Source organism: Crinia signifera, chromosome 19 (assembly GCF_055691185.1).
Source record: "Crinia signifera chromosome 19, ASM5569118v1, whole genome shotgun sequence".
Taxonomy (NCBI): Eukaryota; Metazoa; Chordata; class Amphibia; order Anura; family Myobatrachidae; genus Crinia; species Crinia signifera.
Window position 1 is genome coordinate 39,013,817 of NC_139226.1, and position 21,093 is coordinate 39,034,909.

The 21,093-nt window shown below is 44.5% G+C and overlaps 1 protein-coding gene across 5 annotated transcripts in view; it reads right to left on the bottom strand.

Annotated features, from left to right (window-relative positions):
- Positions 1-4,169: 4,169 nt before the first annotated feature.
- Positions 4,170-21,093, bottom strand: part of LOC146041803 (galactoside alpha-(1,2)-fucosyltransferase 2-like) — a 37,881-nt gene continuing 20,957 nt past the window's right edge. Inside the window, exons 1-3 of one of the 5 annotated variants that reach the window (XM_083161696.1) lie at positions 11,594-11,629; positions 11,283-11,363; positions 4,170-5,436 (exon numbers count right to left, since the gene is read on the bottom strand). In XM_083161696.1, the coding sequence (XP_083017822.1) occupies positions 4,364-5,436; positions 11,283-11,286 (1,077 nt within the window). In that variant the 5' untranslated portion in view covers positions 11,287-11,363; positions 11,594-11,629 and the 3' untranslated portion in view covers positions 4,170-4,363. Of the gene's footprint in view, positions 5,437-10,653; positions 10,780-11,282; positions 11,436-11,593; positions 11,630-21,093 lie in introns of those variants that run through there. The other 4 variants (XM_083161697.1, XM_083161695.1, XM_083161698.1 and 1 more) reach the window with 4 other exon arrangements.

The following is a 21,093-nucleotide window of genomic DNA, read 5'->3' on the forward strand; positions in this document are numbered from 1 at the left end:
AAGTGCAGAATCGTGCTGGGGGCCTGGAGCAGAAGTGAAGAGACTAAATTATCAATGAATAGGCCCTATTATGCATATTTTAATGCATTCAAAATTATTATTATTATTTTTTTAAAGGAAAGTCATTGAGAATACAGCAATTGCGTTATTTTCATGGAGACTTGTGCATCACTACAGTCTAAATGTCGACATAGTTCTTTAATTTATTTTTCTGCCAACAGGTGGTATTTCATACCTTACCACAGTGATGGCTAACCTTGACACTCAGCTGTTGTTGAACTACACATCCCAGCATGCCCTGCATCAGTTTTAACATGGCCAAATAGTAAAACTGTAGCAGGGCATGCTGGGATGTGTAGTTCAACAACCGCTGGAGTGTTAAGGTTAACCATCACTGCTAGAGAGATAGATATATATATATATATATATATATTTTACCAGTATTTTATTTCCCTAGAGTCATTTGACACAAGTGGATTTTAACAAGTTGGAAGGCAAGTGGAAGCAGATACTTTTTGGAGCTGAACCAATGTTCAGGAGAATGTACTGATTCTCTGCTAAATGATTACCGGTGAGCTTCAGGGAATTAAAGTACATGTACATGTCAAAATAGCAGCATCTACTATAACCCGGCCTGGCAGAAATGCACATCTGTAAACCGCGACCAATCGGGGCTGGGGACGTATTTGGATCGCAACAACTAATCCTGAATCAGACCTCATGTCTCATACCACTAGCAGCGTTGGAAAGACATAAAACAATCCCAGAATGAGCAAATCGCTATGACAGGTCAACAGCCTTAGGTCAATGAGCAACAACTAAGGAATAAAAAAGTCAAATAAACATTTTAATAGTGAACCTTTCTCTGCTGTCAAGGGGCCTACACACGGGGTGATTTCAAGGCATTGTCTAAGCGATCTCAGTAGATCACTTAGAAAATGCCCCGTAGGCCATATATAGAATGTTGATTGAAGTCATTTCCTTACTGCAAGAGGAGAGGTTCTAAGAAGAATGCTTGGACCTGACCCGTGTGCTCCTATAAACACCGAGGTGTAGGGAAACACCACACAAGTCACAAGTAAATTAATAGATATAAATACTCACGAGAATCATTTATAGTAAAATAAATGAACACCTAAATTTAAGAGAAGGTAGATAAATATTGCATAAAAAAGGAGGTAGAGAGCGCCACAGAATTTGTACAAACACTATTTGGTGATTTGAGAAACTAAACACAAAAATAAATAATTGAGTAAAATAAATAGCACATAATGTAATGGGCATATTAACCCACAAGATTAAGGAGACACACTGCTCAGGAGCCCAGCAATAAACAAAGCAATGAAAAGAGAACCTAAAGATAAAGGATAATTGTGTTAATAGAGAATGTTGTTAAACAGTAATAAATGATGAAAATTAACAATAAGAAGAACAAGTAAGGACTAGGAATAAGAATATGACCAATCTGTTTTGTACAATTAAGGAAACTTAGTTTTTTTAATGTTTGTAAGAATTGTAAAAAATGAATAAAGAAAAAAAAATGCCCCTACATCGTTCCGTGTGTAGGGACCATAGTGATAGCAATGTGCGGCTCCGCTATCACCTGGCGTTTAATATACAGCATGCTGGATAAATCTAGTAAATCGCCGGTGTTCTCACCGGAGGACATTGGCCCTGAAAGATAACTCAGCAAAACCTCCCCGTGTGTAGGCCCCCTCAGAGAGCTTTAATCGACAATCATCATGTTCCCACATTAACCCATTACTTAGTATGAATGTATGTGAAATCTATTTATCTAGATCAAAATCCTAGAAAGGAAGAGGTGGAACCTCTGGGTATTGTAATGAAGCAATTGTGTACTGAAACATAAAATTTCCAGGAATAGACAATCTTCGGAGAAAGATAAAGTGCGAACCACTTTAGCTTTCTCTAAGGTCTCCAAGGCTCTTCTGTGCAATCCTCAAATATAGGTGACCATGTTTTAATCCAACACTGCTTAATTACAACCAAAAGGAGTTCAGACTCTTCCTTCTAGGAATCTGACATTTACAGTACCTCATTAGGAAGGCAACCAAAAGGAAAGACATTTCACATTATTATTTCCCAAGCCACCTATGCACACAGAAAGACACTCACAGATAGTGGGTATATTTTCAGGGTGCCATCCTCAAATTATAGAAACTAGGTCTTCTCAATGGCAGGACCTGGAGGCACTCCAACAGACTATTTAACGATGGACAGGTTCGCCAATGGGGCAGATGTATTAAGCCTGGTGAAGAGATAAACTGGAAGGAGATAACGCACCAGCCAATCAACTCCCAACTGTCATATTTCAAGGCTGATTGGTTATCTCCTTGTACTTTATCTCTTTGCCAGGCTTGGTTATCTCCTTGTACTTTATCTCTTTGCCAGGCTTAATACATCTGCCCCAATGTTTCCAGACAATGAAGGCCCTGTCATCTGGGTGTATTAAATACCCTGATGACGACATGTCCTGCGCAACCTTGAAACGTTGGCTAAAGTAAACATCCTTGGACTTTAATTAAAAGTCTATTACAGAGCCACCTGGTCCTTCCTTTGAGAATACCTTGCATACAGTATATACCCATTTTATTAGATGATTAGTTTAGGTTGATCCCAAACCCTACACACACACACACACACACACACACACACACACACACACATACATTTGTGAAATTAAAAAATATGTGCAATTAAGGCAATAATATTTTGGGTCATTTGATTTGCGTGTTAATTTGCTGTTGTTTCCCTCTCGAATGCTGTTTAAAAATACAATGCTAGATAGTCGAGCCAATAAAAGCTGCAGGACTAATATATATATTGATTAACAGTTGTAGGTAAACATAACATTTTCTGTTCTTACTGATGTAGACTACAACGTGAAATTGGGGTTTAGAAGATGAATGAAAAACTACGGTATGGAGATAATTAGGGGTCTACAGTTCTGTTGCCACAAATTTACGTTTTGTTACACAATAAACTCACTAATGGATGTCAAATTACAAGAGGCATAAAAAGGGATTCCCTTCTATACAGTACACTATTATGTGCACACACTCAGAATACTAGTGCTGCCCCTGTATTAAACACACTATACTAAACATTTCCATAGAGAAACAATAACAGGTGTACTAGTTAATAAGTCGGTGCACTGCAATTTCGACATAATTGTATGTAACCAGGCTTTGTAACAGCCTAATGCAGGAGATTTCACAGAAATACCCATCAAAAAGCCGTCTGACTACTGCTGCACACCACAGCCCTCTTTAATGTCAAAGGGCACGGCAGACTGACCCCTATGGACCAAACTTTGGTTGATGCAATTTTCAGATGGCAAAAACTCTTTATGGCTATTGAGGGATATTATCAGGAGAAGGATCTTACTGTATGTAGGGATGGCCATTGGTGCAGTCGCCATCGATGGCGATTTTGCACCTAGCCATCGATTGTATTAGCTATCGATGGTTATTATCTTTGACTGAATGGCCTGAGGGCCAATCAAAATGTGGGGGCAGGGCTTCCGGGTGTCGAAGCTATGCTTCGTGTCCAGACACATTTAAAAAAATAAATAAATAAATCAGTTCTCCTTTGCCATCTGGTTCTCCCACATCGATAGCAAAAGTATTGAATCTCAGTTGGCACACCAGGAACGGAACCTACGGGGACAGCAGTTAGCACCACCTTTGCCCCTGCAATATACATTTAGTATAGAACAGGGATAATAATGTTTAATTTAATAATATATAATTTATTACATTTCTTATAATATAATAAGACACTAAAGCTGTGTACACACGGGGGCGATATATTGCTCAGCAATATATTGCTCAGTGTCTCCTTTTCATCAGCGACCAGAGATAGACGCTGATGAAAGGGAACCTCTGTTGGGGGAGCCGCAGAGGGAATCAGCTGGTCGCAGGAGCAAGGTCCTGCGACCAGCGATCATAAGAGGGCTAAAAACAGGAGCGTGCATCCAGCGATTTATTGCCGGTGCACACTCCAATAGCTGGCAATATGGTCGCTCAACAACCATATTGCCAGCAATAAATGCCCGTGTGTATGCACCTTTAGAGCTTACAATTTCAGTTTACCGGACTTGTTTCTCCCCCCCCCCCCCCTTTATTTACTATAAAAAAGGAGGCGGTTAAAGGATCTTTCAGAATGAGATGTGGTATAAAAAAAAACAAATATTTAGTTATCTTTCAACACCATACACAGCATTGCAATAAATACATGGTGGGCAATTATTTTACATTACATTGTGAAGACTTTAAAAGAAAGTTCTTTATGAATATGGTCTTTGGTCTCCTTAAAATTCATGGAACTCTAGGAGTATTCATTAAGGGTTCTGTTTATTCAGAAGTGGGGAGAGATCAGCTGGTATCCCGATCCATTCCGGCAGAAAAGCAGCTTCGTATTTGAAGAGTCTAAGGAAAGGAGAATCTGGCAAAGTGTAGTTTGTTAGGTAGATGGTTTCTCCTCTCACCAAGTATCCCACCCAAATACCAAATGTCCCGATGGTCATAATGGTGTGGTTACAATGTGCCAAGAGGGCAAAGTCACGTCCCGGTGAGCCCTCCTGACCATCACCGGCAAAGTGAATATCTCCCAGTGAATTATTCATATTCTCTTTGCACCAATCCATGCCATTACTGGTCACCACAAACAGCGGGTTTTCATACTTCTTTCGGAAATAGTCCATGGCTTTCTCCAAGTATCCTTTGTCGGCAATTACCCCTTTCCACGTGTTTGGCATAACGTGTACATAGTCTCCTCTACGGACGTGGATCCCTACAAAGGTGACATTTTTACGTTCTCCTCTCACTTTGGCAAGGTAGTTGTTAGACTCTTCTTTGATAAAGTCATGGAAAGTAAATTCTCGAAGAATCTCATCCCTTATGTGATGGTAAAAAGTATATGAACAAGGGTAACCACCTAAGCTAACATATTCTCCTTGAATGTTTCGGTATTCATCAGACATCCAATCGTGAAGCCCATAATGTCTCCATTTGATCCGACTTATAACATCCTGATGAACCACTGGCAATGTAATTTTGAAGATCTTCGCCAGCTGATTGTGCATCCCTGGTACGATGTAAGCTTGATGACCATTCATCTTTGCAAGGGAATACAACGTTGCATACTCCCCCATTAAGTTACCCAAGCGGCCAATAGCATTTACAGTCCACATACCGGTCAGCGGTTTCGGAGTGTTTGCAACAACAGGTGCTAAAGCAGTGTCAAGTTTTTTTTCTGAGCTATTAGCTTTTCCGTGGTCCCCCGCCACGTCCATGAACACCTTCACATCCAGTTTGGCATAGTAAATGTATGAAAATCTCATAACAACGAGGACAAGTAAAGAGGTTCCTATGAGCCAAAAGAGACATTTGTTCATTTTCCCAATGGTTCCAGCTATAGAAAAAAAAATAGAGAAAACATTTTTGAAAATTAGACAGCTACAATTTTTTTTTAAAGGGTCAAAAAACTCCTCAACTAAATTTTTGTTTTATCTGGAATTATTTTAAGGAATATATCGAAGAGTCTGCAAGAAATGTTGTGTTAGGTCAAGTGTACAAATGCTACGATAATTTAAAACGGACAACCCTAAGGATAAAAAGGGAATAGTTAAAGGTCTCTCCCCATCAACATTCCAGCCACATGGTTAGATTAGTGGTGACCTGCTGGGTGGCTCCGGAGCAGCAGTCATAGCCGTTAAAGAGCGAATAACATAATAAGGTGTGTGCATCATGTGACTGACACCCCATTTATCCAGGTATGCCCTATTCCTGCAGAGTTCCTTGGCAAGTACAATAACCTTTTTTAAGATCAGATTTGTATTTCATACAGTAATACAATAATTCCATATGTCCATCATTTGTAAATGGTGTACCCGTCCCAGCTACATGATATATTTGTATTAATAAAAATGTATAATATATACGCATCACTCAATACACTGTAGATAACTAAAAAATATATACTGTGCCAAATACAAGTAAGCAGTTCCTGTAAACAAACTACAATGAAATAGAAAATAAACTGCCTAGAGTATGTCCCCCACAACTTACTAAAGCGGGGGTCCACAAGCCCTTTAGTAAAAACTCACCCAGGTCACATTCCTCGAAGCTTCAAGTTGAAAACATGGGTCCAGTAGGAAATGGAGTTAATGGATAGGAAAAGTCTCTTTAAAAAAGGCACTGAGTATTTATACGTGCAAGATTGTAATATATATACATTAAACTCAGAGTACTGAGTGTTATTTTCTAAGAAGTCCGTGGGTGCTCGCTTCTGGAGGACGTTTGTATTTTGTACTGGCTGGAAGCACCGCGGCTGTTGTATTTGATGAGGAGTGTGCCTGTCATCTGGATTTGTATATATATATATATACAGTGGTCGAAGTGGAAATTTTGAAGTGGGGGTATGGAAAAGTAAAGAGTGAATATAGTGCGCACCTTCGGACACCCCCCTGTCCATCAACGTCCCCTGCCAGACTGCCCCGTTGTACAGGGGTATTACAAAAGCACAATATGCGCTGCTGAGTGATCAGAGAGCATCCTGAGGGGGGAAAAAAAGTTTTTTTTTTATCTTCAGATTAAAGTGGCGGTATGGCATACCCCCGTATACCGCCCCACTTCGACCACTGTATATATATATATATACATATACAGGTCGAGTATCCCGTATCCGAATATCCGTTATCCGAATTATTCCGAAATACGGACATTCCAGAAAGTGAAAAAAAAATTTTTTTTTGCTAAAAACTCACTGGGGACATATGTAACAGCATCACTGGGGACATGATATGTAACTGGCACTATATATGTGCAAGACAATGATTGCTTGGCATTCAAATTCAGTGCTGAGATAGTACACACATTTTGTTTCACGTTTTGAAACCTTGTTTTTTGAACAATTAAAATATGTTTGTGTGTATTTTATGTGGTAATAAAATATATTTGTGTGTATATTATGTGTTTATACAGCATAAATGCAAGATACTTCAAAATACATCATTGAAATATTAAAATATTCCGAAATACGGAATAATCCGTTATCCAAAATTCTCCTGGTCCCGAGCATTTTGGATACGGGATACTCAACCTGTATATATATACGATCGATGCCTATACCGCCGGCGGCCAGAGCAGTTCGTTGCGAGTACTGGCCCCGTTGACAAGCTGTCATCCCCATGGTTACAATGCTCTCCGGTGAGTCCACGCCCCCCGATCGGTCAGGCCGTCGGCGCTGATGCGCAGAGATGACGTCACCTGCCTCCGTGAGTGAGCGTGGCTGGGTGAAGGGAATCACTTTCTGTAAGTACTCTGTCTTGTATATATACATGTACTTTTGCACCATTTATTCATGTCTTGATAAAAGGGACCAGATCCCTGAAACGTTGACTATCATCTGACTCATGTCAAATTATTTCTGAGTGCCATCCCTCTACTGGACTTATATATATATATATATATATTCGGCAAGAGAGGAGAATGTTAAAGTCGGCAACCCTGATATATATATATATATCAGGGTTGCCGACTTTAACATTCTCCTCTCCGGGAGAAGCCCGGAGAGGAGAGTTTCAGCAGCCGCTCAGGGGGCGGGGCTTACGAGTGACATCCCTAAGCCCCGCCCCCATACTGTTAAAAGCAGCAAATTCAGGTATCTCCATGGAGGGGGCGGGGCTAAAATGACGCGATTGTGCCGTTTTAGCTCCGCCCCCTCCTCTGAGACCCGAGGATTGCGGCATTTTAATGCCGCGATCCGGGGGTCAGCGGGGGTCCCCCCTGAATCCGGGAGGGTTGCCCACCCTTCCGGGGGCCGGGAGGGTCGGCAACCCTGATATATATATATATTATACAGTATGTATAGCAATAGCATTCAGCAGCACTCAGGGATTAAATACAGAGTTCTCCTCCTGGCAGTTAGAAATGGATTGGTTAACACTTTATTTCATTCTTACCGACCTCTCATCATTACCTTCCCTCCCTGAGGAACGGGGCAGCCTAATTCCAATTGGCGTGGCCATTGAGGGGGCGGGGGCACAATTATGCAATTCAGCATAAACCATGTCACTGGGTGCCCCTCAGTCCACCCATTTGTGTTCTGTAAGTGGGCAGCCACGGGGGGGGGGGGGGGGGGTGCAAGAAGGGTAAGAGAGACTTGCCTATCTATCCGCGGGGTCGGTAGGGACACTTGATTTTTGGGAGCCTCCCATTCATTTCCGGGTAGGTAGGCAAGTATGCTTGATGTCTGTCCAATTTATCAATCTCCAAAGATTGATACCCCCCCTTAATGTGTGTGTGATGCTGCAGGCACAACTAGAAAGGTCGACCACCGACGGTCGACCGGGCGTAGTTCGACACGGCTAAGGTCAACAGGGTTGGAAGTTTGACACAAGCATTAGGTCGACAGTCAAAAAGGTCAACAGGAACGTTTCATGTTTTTTTTTGTCCTGAATGTCGGCATGGACAATGCCTAATTATACCCCATCCCCTCACATGGCTCGCCATGATTCAGACACGGTGCCTCGCTGCACGCAGCACACTATTTTATTCTCCCACTGCACCGTAGTGGATGGTAGGGCATGAAATACCGCCTGTCGGCACATGTCGGCTCAAAAAAAGTGAAAAACCCATGTCAGCCTTTTGGCTGTCGATCTTGCTTTTTCAAGCGTTGACTAAATGCATGTCAATCTAAACACCATATACCACTCCATCATGAAATCTTATCCGCCATAATCTCTACTCCATCCAATGTCCACAAGAACAGTGTGCTACTCTAAAGCTGTGTACACACGGAGCAATATGATCGCTGGCAATATATTGCTCAGTGTCCCGTTTTCATCAGCAACCAGAGATGGTCGCTGATGAAAATGACACACTGCCGGGGGAAGTCGCAGGGGGAAGTCGCTGGTCGGAGGACCATAAGGGGGCTGAAAACAGGAGCGCGCACCCGATAATTTATCGCCGCTGTACATTCCAATCGCTGGCAATATGGTCATTCAGTGACCATATTGCCATTGATTTTTGCCCATGTGTACACAGCTTTAGTATGAATAGGTTACAGGACCCGGAGATTTTATATATGATCATTTTATGATGTGGTCAATGTGTACCAAACCACAATGCTACTTTCCTGGTTTGTACTTTAAATGGTACCATTTTTCCCCTCTGGAGCAGTGCCACCTACAGCACACTGCCAAGCTCCACAGCAGCTGCAGGTTCTCCTGTAGACACACCCTTCCCTTGCATAATGCACCAGCCAGGCGCAGGTCTGGGGAGGTTTAGTCTTGAAAGCAAATACTTTGAAACCATTGCTTAGGCAAAGCACGGAGCAAGTGTATGGTTTCATATACGGGTAGATTGGAAGAACTATAGTTCTGTACATGCAGTATACAATTCTATACACATACCTCCCAACATGGTCTGTTTCTGTACAGCCCTCTTCCATTATTTATTAACATTTTGTTATATAGCGCAATGTTGCGCTTTACAATTGGTGTCAGTGATACAACAAACTGGGTATTTACAGACAGTCAAAGAGGTAAGAGGGCCCTCGCATGTTTTAAACAGGTTAATGGATAAGAGGCGTTTCAACACAGGTGATGGTAATCAGAATTTAACCCTTTGTGCGCCAACATCTGTGAGAGATGCGCAAAATATCCACTAAAAATGCCAGCGTCACTCACATTTGTTATATAAATTCAAACGGAAAAATGTTGTTTAAAAATAGATTATGGGGGGTATGCAATGTCATTCGAGCTCCCGCAGCCATCTCCCGACGGGGGAGATGGCTGCGGGGCCCTATTCAATGCTGTCTTCCCCGAAAGCATTGAACAGGGGTTTTGCGCAGAACGAGCCCGACATCACAAGCTGTCGGGCTTGTTCTGCCGAGAAAAGCCGGAAATAGGCGAGCTCCCGGCCGGAGCTCGTCTATTTCCGTCATCAACTCGCGGCCACACCCCCTTCTCGCCGCTCGGCAGCCGGGACATTGAATCCCGACTGCCGAGCTCCAGGCGAGCTGACCGAGAACGGGACAGGGGCACGGCTGTCGCGCTAGCTCGACAGCCGTGCCCCTGACATTGAATACCCCCCTAAATCTCCTATATAAAAAGTAAACATAGTTCATTATAATGGATAACAATGGTAATTTTCACACCTATTTTGACAAATTCACTTGGCACTCAAAGGGTTAAGCGGAAAGTCCAGGAATTAGAGCGTGCTGTCCCTCCTGGAGAGGGACATGTGTGGAAATATGCTATACTGTACTTACACGTACCTTGCTTTGGGGGAGGAAATAATAAAAATCTCTGCGAGCATACTATGGGATTATAAAGCCTTAAAATGGTAATACAATGAAACAACAATTTACTTTTGTTAAAGTTGTGTACACACAGAGAACACACCATTCAGTGGGCGAGGATGTGAGCTTTAGAATACAAACTGGTCTAGCAATGCTGGCGCAAAACTTCCCCGACATATTAAAATAGTATAATACAGAACATGAAACCGGACTTGCATTTGGGATATTTCGCAGTTTAATTCACCACCACCCGTAAAAAAAAAAAAGGGGGGGGGGGGATGAATGACGAAGATTCCATTTACATATATTCATTATTAGGCTTACCGTACTATCCCTTTAAACAGGAACACGCGTGAATTACACAGGTTCTGTGGCTGGCTGACTTCAACCCTGTGTTTCACCTGCTTTTATTCAGCTAGATCAGTGGTTCTCAACAACGGTTCTCAGGACCACCCAACAGCAAACATTTTCCAGGTCACCTGGCAGGTGCACTCATTATTAACTTACACATCTTAAGAGATCACAGGTGGAGCTAATTATTCCACTTGTGATTCTGTGCGGAGACCTGCAAAACATGAACTGTTGGGGGTACTTGAGAACCTGTGAAATTTATCAGTGTCCTCATTTAAAAAGTATGCGGTCACATTTATTTCCTCTGGTGCCCGCTGTTGGAATAATTTCATTCTAAGCTATTTTTTTAGCCCTGCAATCCAGGATGCAGTTTTTTCAACAATTATAACAGATGAAAAAAATAAATAAAAAAATAATAATAATAAAAATTAAAGTATAATACAGTATATTGAAATACAGTAGCAGAATCAGACCATTCTCACATATAAATCTGATCTGACCCATGTAGGCTGATTACATTTGTCATCATTTTGTGCTGGAACACATAGTAATCCTTGCAAGGTAACGCAGTCACTGATAGCATAGAAGCATATACTACTAACCCATAAGTCCAGGTGGCGGCAGCCTGTCTTCTGATGTAACTTGTTTCTTCTGTACCACCAGTGTCTGAAACAGTGCTGCACCTGCAACCATAATCACCTGCTGATTTAAGGTAAGGGGCGTGAATGGAGCAAACACAAGCAGCCTGACCTAGGAGATGCAGTCACTCTGGGTGTGGTGAGCAGTACAGTATTTCCTGCTTCATTCTCACGATTAAGAACAGGAATATTTACTTTAAAATATGTCTCTCTTTGTGTCTCCTGATAAGAGATAGAAGTAGGATAATTTACTAAATGGAAGCAGGGTTGCCTACCTGAGAATATGCTCTGGTCCTGGACTTCCCTGGTAATCTATGATTGCCATTACCTGTGGGGCGCTAGGTACTTGAGAAGAAAGGTGTTTCACCACAGGTGATGGCAATCATACGTTACCAGGGAAGTCCAGGAGCAGAGCAATGTGTCCCTGCAGGAGAGGGTCAGGTAGGCAACCCTGAAGTAGGTACAATCTGCTCTGCTCCTAGACTTCCTTACTCTACAATTGCCTTCACCCGTGTTAGAACACCCGGCTCATTAATTTAACATCGGTAAGGGCAATTGTACATTAAGTCCAGGAACAGAGCATATTGTACCTAATGTTGGACGATATGCGATATATTGTTGCACCATCGGCCAGTGTGTAGGAACGATATATATGTGAACGGCGTTGCGCAGTTATATTGCATCGGCTGTGCACCAAAAGATACATCAGCGTATCGTGCTGTGTGTACGGGTGATCAGCCGAGCACCCATGCAGCTGTGTCGGGAGCCGCCGGTGATTGACAGCTCGGTGGACGAGCGCATGCAAATTTGTAATGTCAGTCCTGAGAGATCGTGCAGCCTGTATGGAGAACATCCTGACCGATCCGTATCTTAGTGTGTACCCAGCATCAGGCTGAAATAGCCGTTGAGTAATCAGGGCTCGTAGGTATCCAGTTGATAGGTCAACAGTGTCAACCTTTTCCTGTCGACCATTTGTTTGTGTCCACCTTTTTTCAATGTCAACCTAGACCTTGTTGATCCTATATCATGTGTCAGTTGACCTATTGCCAACCAATAGTGTCTGTCTACCTAATAATCCACACACATCATGTAGTAAACTAAGGTTGGGTACACACTAATACCCCTTTCAGACAGAAAAAAAGACCCGGGAATTTCCCTGCTCTTGCCGTGTCGACCTGGGTTTTTCTTCTGAAAGGGTCAACACGGGTCTAAAGTTCCGGGACTTCGACCCAGGTATTCACCTGGGTTTTTCCCGTGTCAGATACGTGTTTGTGGCTGTGTGAAAGGGTTCGACCCGTGTTTTTCTCCCGACTATTGAAAAATCATGCTGATTGGCTGTGCAGCATGGCGCTGCGTGATTGGCTGATCTTTTCAGCTTCCCTGATTGGCTGAGCGGGCGTGGCAGTGGCGTGCAGTGCAGCAGTAAATGGCCATGGCACATTGGAAAGATGAGGAGATCCGTGAGCTGCTCAATGTCAGAGGGGAGGAAGAAATCAGCAAAACACACAGAGCACTCATGACCTCCAGGTTCTGCAACTTGTCAGCCATGTTTAATGCAATGCAGTGAGCAGACACCTCCCACTTTTCATGATCTCATCTCTGTGTGCCTTTAAAACTGTCCTTTTCTTATGACACACAGAGTTTTGCAGGAAAAATCCGGCTTCCGTGTGAAAGGGGTCGACATGGGAAATACCCGGGTATTTGCTCCCGTGTGAAAGGTGGTCAGCACCTTGCTGCCTAGTTCTACCCGGGTTTTTGTATCCGGGAAATACCTGGGTTTTGGGGATTTTTCTGTCTGAAAGGGGTATTATTGATATATGTGCAGATGGATAAGGCCGCGTGTTCTGCATACACACTGGCACATCAGTCCTGAAAGATATCACAACTCGGCCGGTGCATTTCCAATAACCACTAGTCCCTGCAGCGAGTGTATGTCCGGTCTACGGGTGGCCCATACACACAGCCAATATGGGGTCAATACTATTAGGTGCGGATGATTCACACTCACAAATCAGCACCAGGCGCACTTTACGACGGACTGAATTTGCTTAAAAGTGCTCGCACCTCCATAGGGCTGTGTGCAATTTTAAACTAATACAGTCCAGCGAAGGGGGCGAGATCAGATTCAATTCCGGTGCTGTTTCCAGCAGCACACGAACGGAACCTCGCACCCCTCGGCGCTAATAGGATGGACCCCAATATGCCTGGTAGACACTGAGCAACAGACCAGCAATATACTGGCCATCCAATCCAGGTAAGTGAAGACCGGCAGAAGCCAGCTGCATCTAGACCCCATTAGTCCCTTGAAACCCCAGGGCAACGTGGGCCAGTTAGTGCCTCACATGTGATGAGACCCCATCAATCAAGGGCCCCTTCCTCATTCATCCTGCCTAGCTGAAGCCTGCCCCAGCATACCATGTAACGCCAGCCATAGTATTAGCACTCCTGGAGTTACAGTAGTTGTCAACAGACCGCCCCACAGGGCCACAGCAAGTGAGAGAAGAGTATTAGGGTTTAGACTCAGGCTGGCCTGCAAAAGTGTACATCCCTGCCAGTCATCTCTAACAGCCTGCTTCATACCAGTGCAACGACTTGCCTCACAGGAACAGTGACACTCTGCTATTTGCCCACCAATAGGGCTCTCCTCTCTGCTATGTAGCCACTACGGCCGCAGCCTGCAGGTGCCGCCAGCATCGGGTGTGGTCACGTGTGGGCAGGACGCACTTCACACAGATGAGAGAGGCTCAGGCTCATCAGTTCCTCCCCCGCTGTCTGTATGACAGAGACCATGCCCACTTTTCTGGTGAGGACACGCCCATTTTTACAAGGCCACGCCCACATTTCGGGTTGGAATGAGGTTGAGGGAGGGGATCTCCAGGAATCCATGATGCATGAGCTGGCAACCCTACGCATGCATGATAATGACAGGCGGGTGCTTGCAGGAGCAAGTATAAACTCCTAGGAAATATGAGTTTGGGGAAGCTCCACAGTATGGCTACTTTAGGGTTAAAAGGCTTGGCAGCTTAGCCAATTATGTTGATGGGGGCTTGTTTTAGGGTGGAGATGAGGACATTTTGCCAGTTGGGTCCTGGATTCCCCGCCTACCCTCCCTCATTCAGACCTTTTTTTTTTTCTTGACTCTTGGGGTTTGTCAACCTGCCTGTGGTGGGAAAGAATGGCAGCCAAGTGGCTATTGTGCTGCTTTATGGAGCGCTCTCTTCCCAATGCACTGATCTAGTCTGACCTACCCTACTGGGGGTCAGAAGCACTGGCTGTTTGGCCGCCCCATCGTAGTGTATTGGGGGAGAGTTGGGGCCTTAACATTTTATTGGCATGGCCAATTTGGATCACTTAAGGCAGGGGTGGGCAATAAGCGTCCTTCCAGCTGTTGATAAACTACACATCCCAGCATGCCTTGCCTTAGTTTTGCTATTTGGCCATGCTGAAACTGCTGCAATGCATGCTGGAATGTGTAGTTCATCAACAGCTGGAGGGCCGCTTATGGCCCACTGCTGACTTAAAGGAATATCATGGACCAGTGGCGTAAGTTTGCCCGGAGGCAAGACTAAAGATGGTGCCCCCCCCCCCACACACACACACAGTTAGAGCGAGGGGAAAAAATGAGAGAGGAGAGAGAGAGAGAGAATTATGGAGAAAGAGACAAAGAAAGGATCTCAGGGAGACATAGACTCACCCTCCTGCGCTGCAGCATCTCCCACCCAGCTGCCGGCTCTTTCTTTCCACCTTCAGTGACAGTCACCGCACACTGGCTGTGTGAGGTGGGCTGTCTCCGCGGCCCGACTCCTGGCTCTTTGTCACTGACAGTGACACTGTTGGCTCAGTCCTCCTCAGGCAACTTCTGCCGCGCTGCCAGGCGGCAGGGAGGAGCGGCGACGCGGCCGCGGCTACTTCACACAAGGGAACGGGGAGGGGGAGCTGCGGGGGGGCAGTCCACCCGCAAACGTTGAGGGGGGCTGCCCACCCGCAACACTGCACACACGGGCACCAATGCACGCCACACAGGGCTACGGGGGAGGGGGGCACACACACAGCGCCCGCACTGTGCTGCATACCATAGCAGCGGCACTAATGAACATCGGAGGCAATGGAGCCAGTGCCCCCTTTAAGCCTGGCGCCCGGCGGCAGATGACTCCATTGCCTCCGGGAGTTCCGCCACTGTCATGGACATGGGATAAGTGTTAAGACGTAATGTCACTGGGAAAACCTGGCCGTTCTTCTTTTTCCTGTCACCATACTTATTTACATTGTAAAATAAATAAGGATGACGATTTTACTGGCATTTCAGTTGTCTGTGACATTATTTCTAGATAAGTTATTCATTAGATAAAAAGGTTTATAGTGTGGAGTAACAATCAGTCTCACATATGGCGACAGGAAGTTCATGTACCAGATTAATGACAGCAATGCGCTATAGAAATATATCCTAGTCCTGTGCAGTATAATGGTACATATGTATAAGGTGCGCCCAAATGAAAAGGAGACTTTTGCTGTAGCGGTGCTGTATCATAGGCGTGCGTAGCACATTTTATTAGGGGGTGCACCGTCAAAGGGGTGTGTCTAGCACCATCTATTGAGTATGTCTAACACTGCCCATTGGGTGTGTCTAACATTGCCAATTAGGCGTGTCTACCATCATCTATTGGCATGATCTATAATATAAATGGTCTCAGCCACACCATTATATCCTGCCTATTTCAGTTTTAATCTTCTAATTACTCTGTGTAACAGTACATGCAAATACAGTCATAAACATATACAGTATGGATGACGCAGGTATGTAGTGATATGATGGGTGCCGGATGGGGTCCCGACAGGCATTCTCCCGACATCGGGATCGCGACTGTCAAAACACAGACAGCCGGGTTCCCGACGGCCACCCGCTATTTTCCCTCGTGGGGGTCCATTAACCCCCCCCCCCCCCATAGAGGGAAAATAGAATAGAGCCCGCAAGGGGCTTAGTTGCGCTCACCATGCTGTCTGGGTCTGGGCAGTCGGGATAATGACTGTCAGGATCCCGACTGTCGGACCCCTATACCACACAACAATGCAAAACACACATAATTGATTGATGGGCGCTTCTGTTAATGGAATACAGTTCTAAAAAGCAAAAGTCTTTGGTAAAAAGGAATTGCTAGTTTTGCTAGCGGCAGGGAGATGTCAATAAGGGTAGGCCCAGCATTAGGGGGTGCCTGTGCACCCCTAAGACTCAATGTGCGCACACCTATGGGTGCTGTATCTAATTGCAGTGTTCGCCGATAGATGGCATGGCGTTTTTCCCAGTTGCGCATGTGTAGTGATCGGCTTCGCCTTAGTTTCTTCATTCCTCAAATTGTTTTGCACGTTCGGATGCATAATGGATTCTTCCAGATCAGCACAAAGAGCTATTATCCAATTTGGCAATGTGTGCCTGCCGTGAGTATGATGAATGTGACCAGTGGCCGAACTGGTCTGTTGTGTGCCCGGCTGTAAAAATATAATGGGCACCCCTCCTCCACCCCAACCCAAGTTCACAATATGCAACACGGCAGTGGGTGACAGGGGGAGGCAGTGTGTGGCAGGAAAAATAAGTGGGTGACAGGGGCAGCAGTGGGCCTTAGTCCCCAGAGGCCCCGGTGCACTGCACCTGCTGCACCAATGGTAATTCCGCCTCTGAACATGGCTACATCTGTATACGCTATGCAGCACATGAGTCGCAGCTGAGCGAGATTTACATTGCCATTATGCATTCACTTCCGTGGTAGTTGGCATGCATCTGCCGCCTACTGAAGTCTACGGTAGGGATGGCCATCGTTGTCTTTGCCATTGATGGCAAAAGTGCAACTGACCATCGATAGTGTAAAACTATGAGATAGTTGATGATCGATAGTCATCCATTATGCTTGACTGATTGGCCTGTGGGCCGATCAAAACACATTGGCGGGGCTTTGCGGGTGTCTGGCCGGAGCTACACTCCATGTCCCGGCACTCCATCCATCGATGGAGGGAAATCCTTGTTGACATAGGCCATAAACCATCGATGGTTTTGAATCCTCGATGGCCATCCCTAGTCTACGGGCTCAGACACCGAAGCATTTGCATTATGATCTTGCTGTAGCAGGACACACGCGTGCATCATTTCTTCTGATACACGGATATGTCACACTAATCTGTGTATCATAAGAAATGAAAGTGTTTAATTTTAAAAGCTTTCCTGTAGCATAGAGTACTATGTACTTAGTGATAATCCCTAATAGTATTGTACAAGAGGTCAACCTTTCAGAATGTTCAAGATAAATACCTGTGTATACAAAGCCTTATACAAGAGTTACCAGTCGTTAAGGAAGGACAAGGGACTGGCCCGAAGGTGATAAAGTCTTTCAAACTGGGCGCTTGGTATAAGTTGCGTTTGACTTTATTGGTTACATTGTATATGCTGTACTATTTTTGCATGAATTTGCCTATTTGTCAACTGGATCTATACGTCAGAATTTAGATTCTTCTCTGTAGTTTATTCCAGATTGCATCATATGTTTCTTAAATAGTAGTGACTTTTTTTTTTTTTGTGTTAAATATTTTAAATAGTAGTTGAGTGAGTATAAGTAAATATTCTGGCCCCCATACATGCTAAGCGATATTATAAACAATATCATTCATTTTGACCTTTCTGAGCAATAACATTTGTAATATCGCTTAGTGTGTACGCTCAATGGGGGGAATTCTGACCTGATTGCACAATGGGGAGCCCCCCCCCAGTGCCTTGCACTGACTATGTCCTACAATGCACAGATACTGTACGACTTAACCACGGCCATGCTGCAGAACTGAGGCCCATGCTACACGGTACAGATAACATACCTCCCAACAGTCCTGATTTTAGCGGGACAGTCCCGATTATCAGGGAGTCCCCCATGTCGGCTGCTAGGCAGCGGGGAATAAACGCTGTGCGCATGCGCACAGCATCTATTCCCGCAGCCAGGGGGCTGGGGGCATGGCTAGAGGCTCACAGAAATATTTAATCAGCTGTGTCCCGCCTCCGGGAGCTTCAAAGTTGGGAGGTATGAGAAAGATTGCCCATGTTCAATAGAGAGCTCAGAAGACATATTGGAATAGGGGGTGATTCAGGTTGCTTTTTAAAAGCAAACTCCTTTTAATGGACAAAACCATGTGCACTGCAGGGGGGCAGATGTAAAGGTAGCCATAGACACACATATTTATCTGCAGATCTGTCTGGTTGGAACAAAAACCTGGTTATGGATGAGAGCAATTGACAGTTGATTATTTGCTTGGAAATGCTGGAAAACTGACACTGTCACTCATCCATAACCATGTTTTTGTTCCAACCAGCCAGATCTGCAGATAACTCTTACTAGTGTATGGGCACCTTAACATGTGCAGAGATAATTCGATTTGTGAGGTTTTTTTTTTTTATTCTGTGCAGGGTAAATACTGGCTGCTTTATTTTTACGCTACAATATAGATTTCTGTTTGAACACACCCCACCCAAATCTAACTCTTTCTGGACATGTTACATCCACCCCACCTGCAGTGCACATGGTTTTGTTCATTAAAGGAGTTTGTTTTTGCAAACCAACCAGAATTAGTCACTTGGTTGCAAGGTTACATTTTTTTTACTGAAAATACTTCCTCGTACTTTTTTTTTTTTTTTTTTTACACTGCAATTTAGATAGCAGTTTGAACTCAATTCCCTCTGCACCTGTTGCATCAGCCCCACCTGCAGTGCTGCATGCTTTTGTCCATTAGAGAGAGAGATTTTGCTTTAGCAAGCCAACCTGAATTAGGCCCAGAGTATGAAGCCTACCTGGAGAACAGAAAGACTTACTGTCCTTACAGCATTGTGTACAAAGCATTAGTTGAAAACTTGTTCCACTACAGTAGAAACGTGAAAACCTAATGTTGCAATGGAGTTTTGGGGTCCTGCACCCCAGATTTTAAGCCATGGACTAAAAAAGCTGATTAAAAATAAAGGCAGAATCAGCACTTTTAGCAGTGCTTCATTGACAGGGGCTGCTGTGATTGGACAGCAGATCCAGCTGCTGTCCAATCACAGCAGCCCCTGTCAATTAACTTCTGCTTCTGGAAGACCCAGTTTGGCTCTCCCCTCCTGTCACCTATACCCCAGTTCCCCTGTCCCAGTATTCCAGGTCCCCTCTCCCCTGCTGCTGGTGAGTATAATTTGTTTATTTTCAGGGGGGCGTGGTGGACAGAATAAGGGGGTATGGTTGATGCACCTGCCGCCAGGGGGGGGGTGCGGCTGTTGGCGGTGGCCAGGTCTGGGAGAGGGGGGGGGGGTCAGTATGGTGGTGGCTGTGACAGTGCCTCTGTGTTCACAGCCACCACAGTGTGGCCATTGCATCAATTGGCCAAAGCAGACCAACCCTTGCAGGAGTTGGGTACGATATGTCGACAGTCAATGTTTGTCAAGTGGACATGAGAATGTCCACACGGTAATACAGTCGATGCTGACATCATGCAGACAGTGATGAAATGTTTATATGTTAGAATGTCGGCATTTCATCCTGCTGACCCAGCAAAGATTTACCGACTCCCGGTGGCCTCTGGTTTCCAGCGGTTCTCCATAATTCTGCTGGAGAAGTTTCTTCTAATCCCTTCCTCTACCCATAAGCCTCTTACTAGTGCTATTCATGTCGGCTACCGACCGTCAGGATTCTGATGTCAGAGAAACCACGGTTGAAATCCTGACTGTTGGCGAGTTATACCATAGCCGCAAAGATCTAGGTCATTACAACCAGGTGTCAGTCTTGTACAATGGCTCGAGGAAATGAAGTGCAGCTGTGCACTGGTTGTAACATTATAGCCGACCACTGGGTGGTGCTATTGTATAATAAGTGAAGGTAGGGAACTACTGTATACTGGAATGCTTCAGCAATTCTCAAATGGAATATACAATATACTATATAATACCAGATGGAATGGCAGATCATTAGTCCTCAGGAAATGTCACCGATCTGATTCTCTGCGTCTCAATGGATATTTCCAAACATGTAAAATAATCAGTGTAGTACTGTATGTCTGTAAAATAATTATTTCACAAAAGCGATGCCAACAAAAGTCTATGAAACTGTGAAGGTGTGTCGGATCTTTAATAGAAGGGTCACCTTGTGATCTTTTGGATAGGCGCAATGGCTCACTTTAATGCTTACACACAAATGGCATGAGAAGACCCATCAAGGTATCTTTAAAAGGTTCTACCACCAGCAGGGGTGTAACTTGATATTCGTAGGCCCCATAGCAAATGTTTGTAAGGGCCCCCTATTTAGCACACTCCCATCACTGGCAATATGGTCGCCAGCGACCATATTCCCAGCGATATCAGCCCCTATTGTACACGGCTTAACTTCTAGTCAAGCTCAACCGCCCTAGCGCTAGTAGCAGATCCAGTGGTGCGCCACTTTAAAACAAGAACATTAACATCATTCAACATTCAATGTAGACCATTTTGAATTTAAAAAAAATACAATTAATTTAAACCAGACTGTGTGAATTGCAAAAAGGTTAATGGTTCATAGTGACCTAAAAATGTATCAATGAAAACCAAACCAATGTAACATGAACACACTACGTGTTACTTGACCAAATGGAAAAAATGATGTTTAACCCGGGTATCTCTCTCTAATAAGACCCAGAGTGTGTAGTAAGGTATAAGGAGAACTCTGCTGCACCACAACGACGCGTTTCGACCCGAATTCTTTTGCAGGTTAGCCATTGCCCGGGCCTGGCAGTGGGGCCCTGCTCC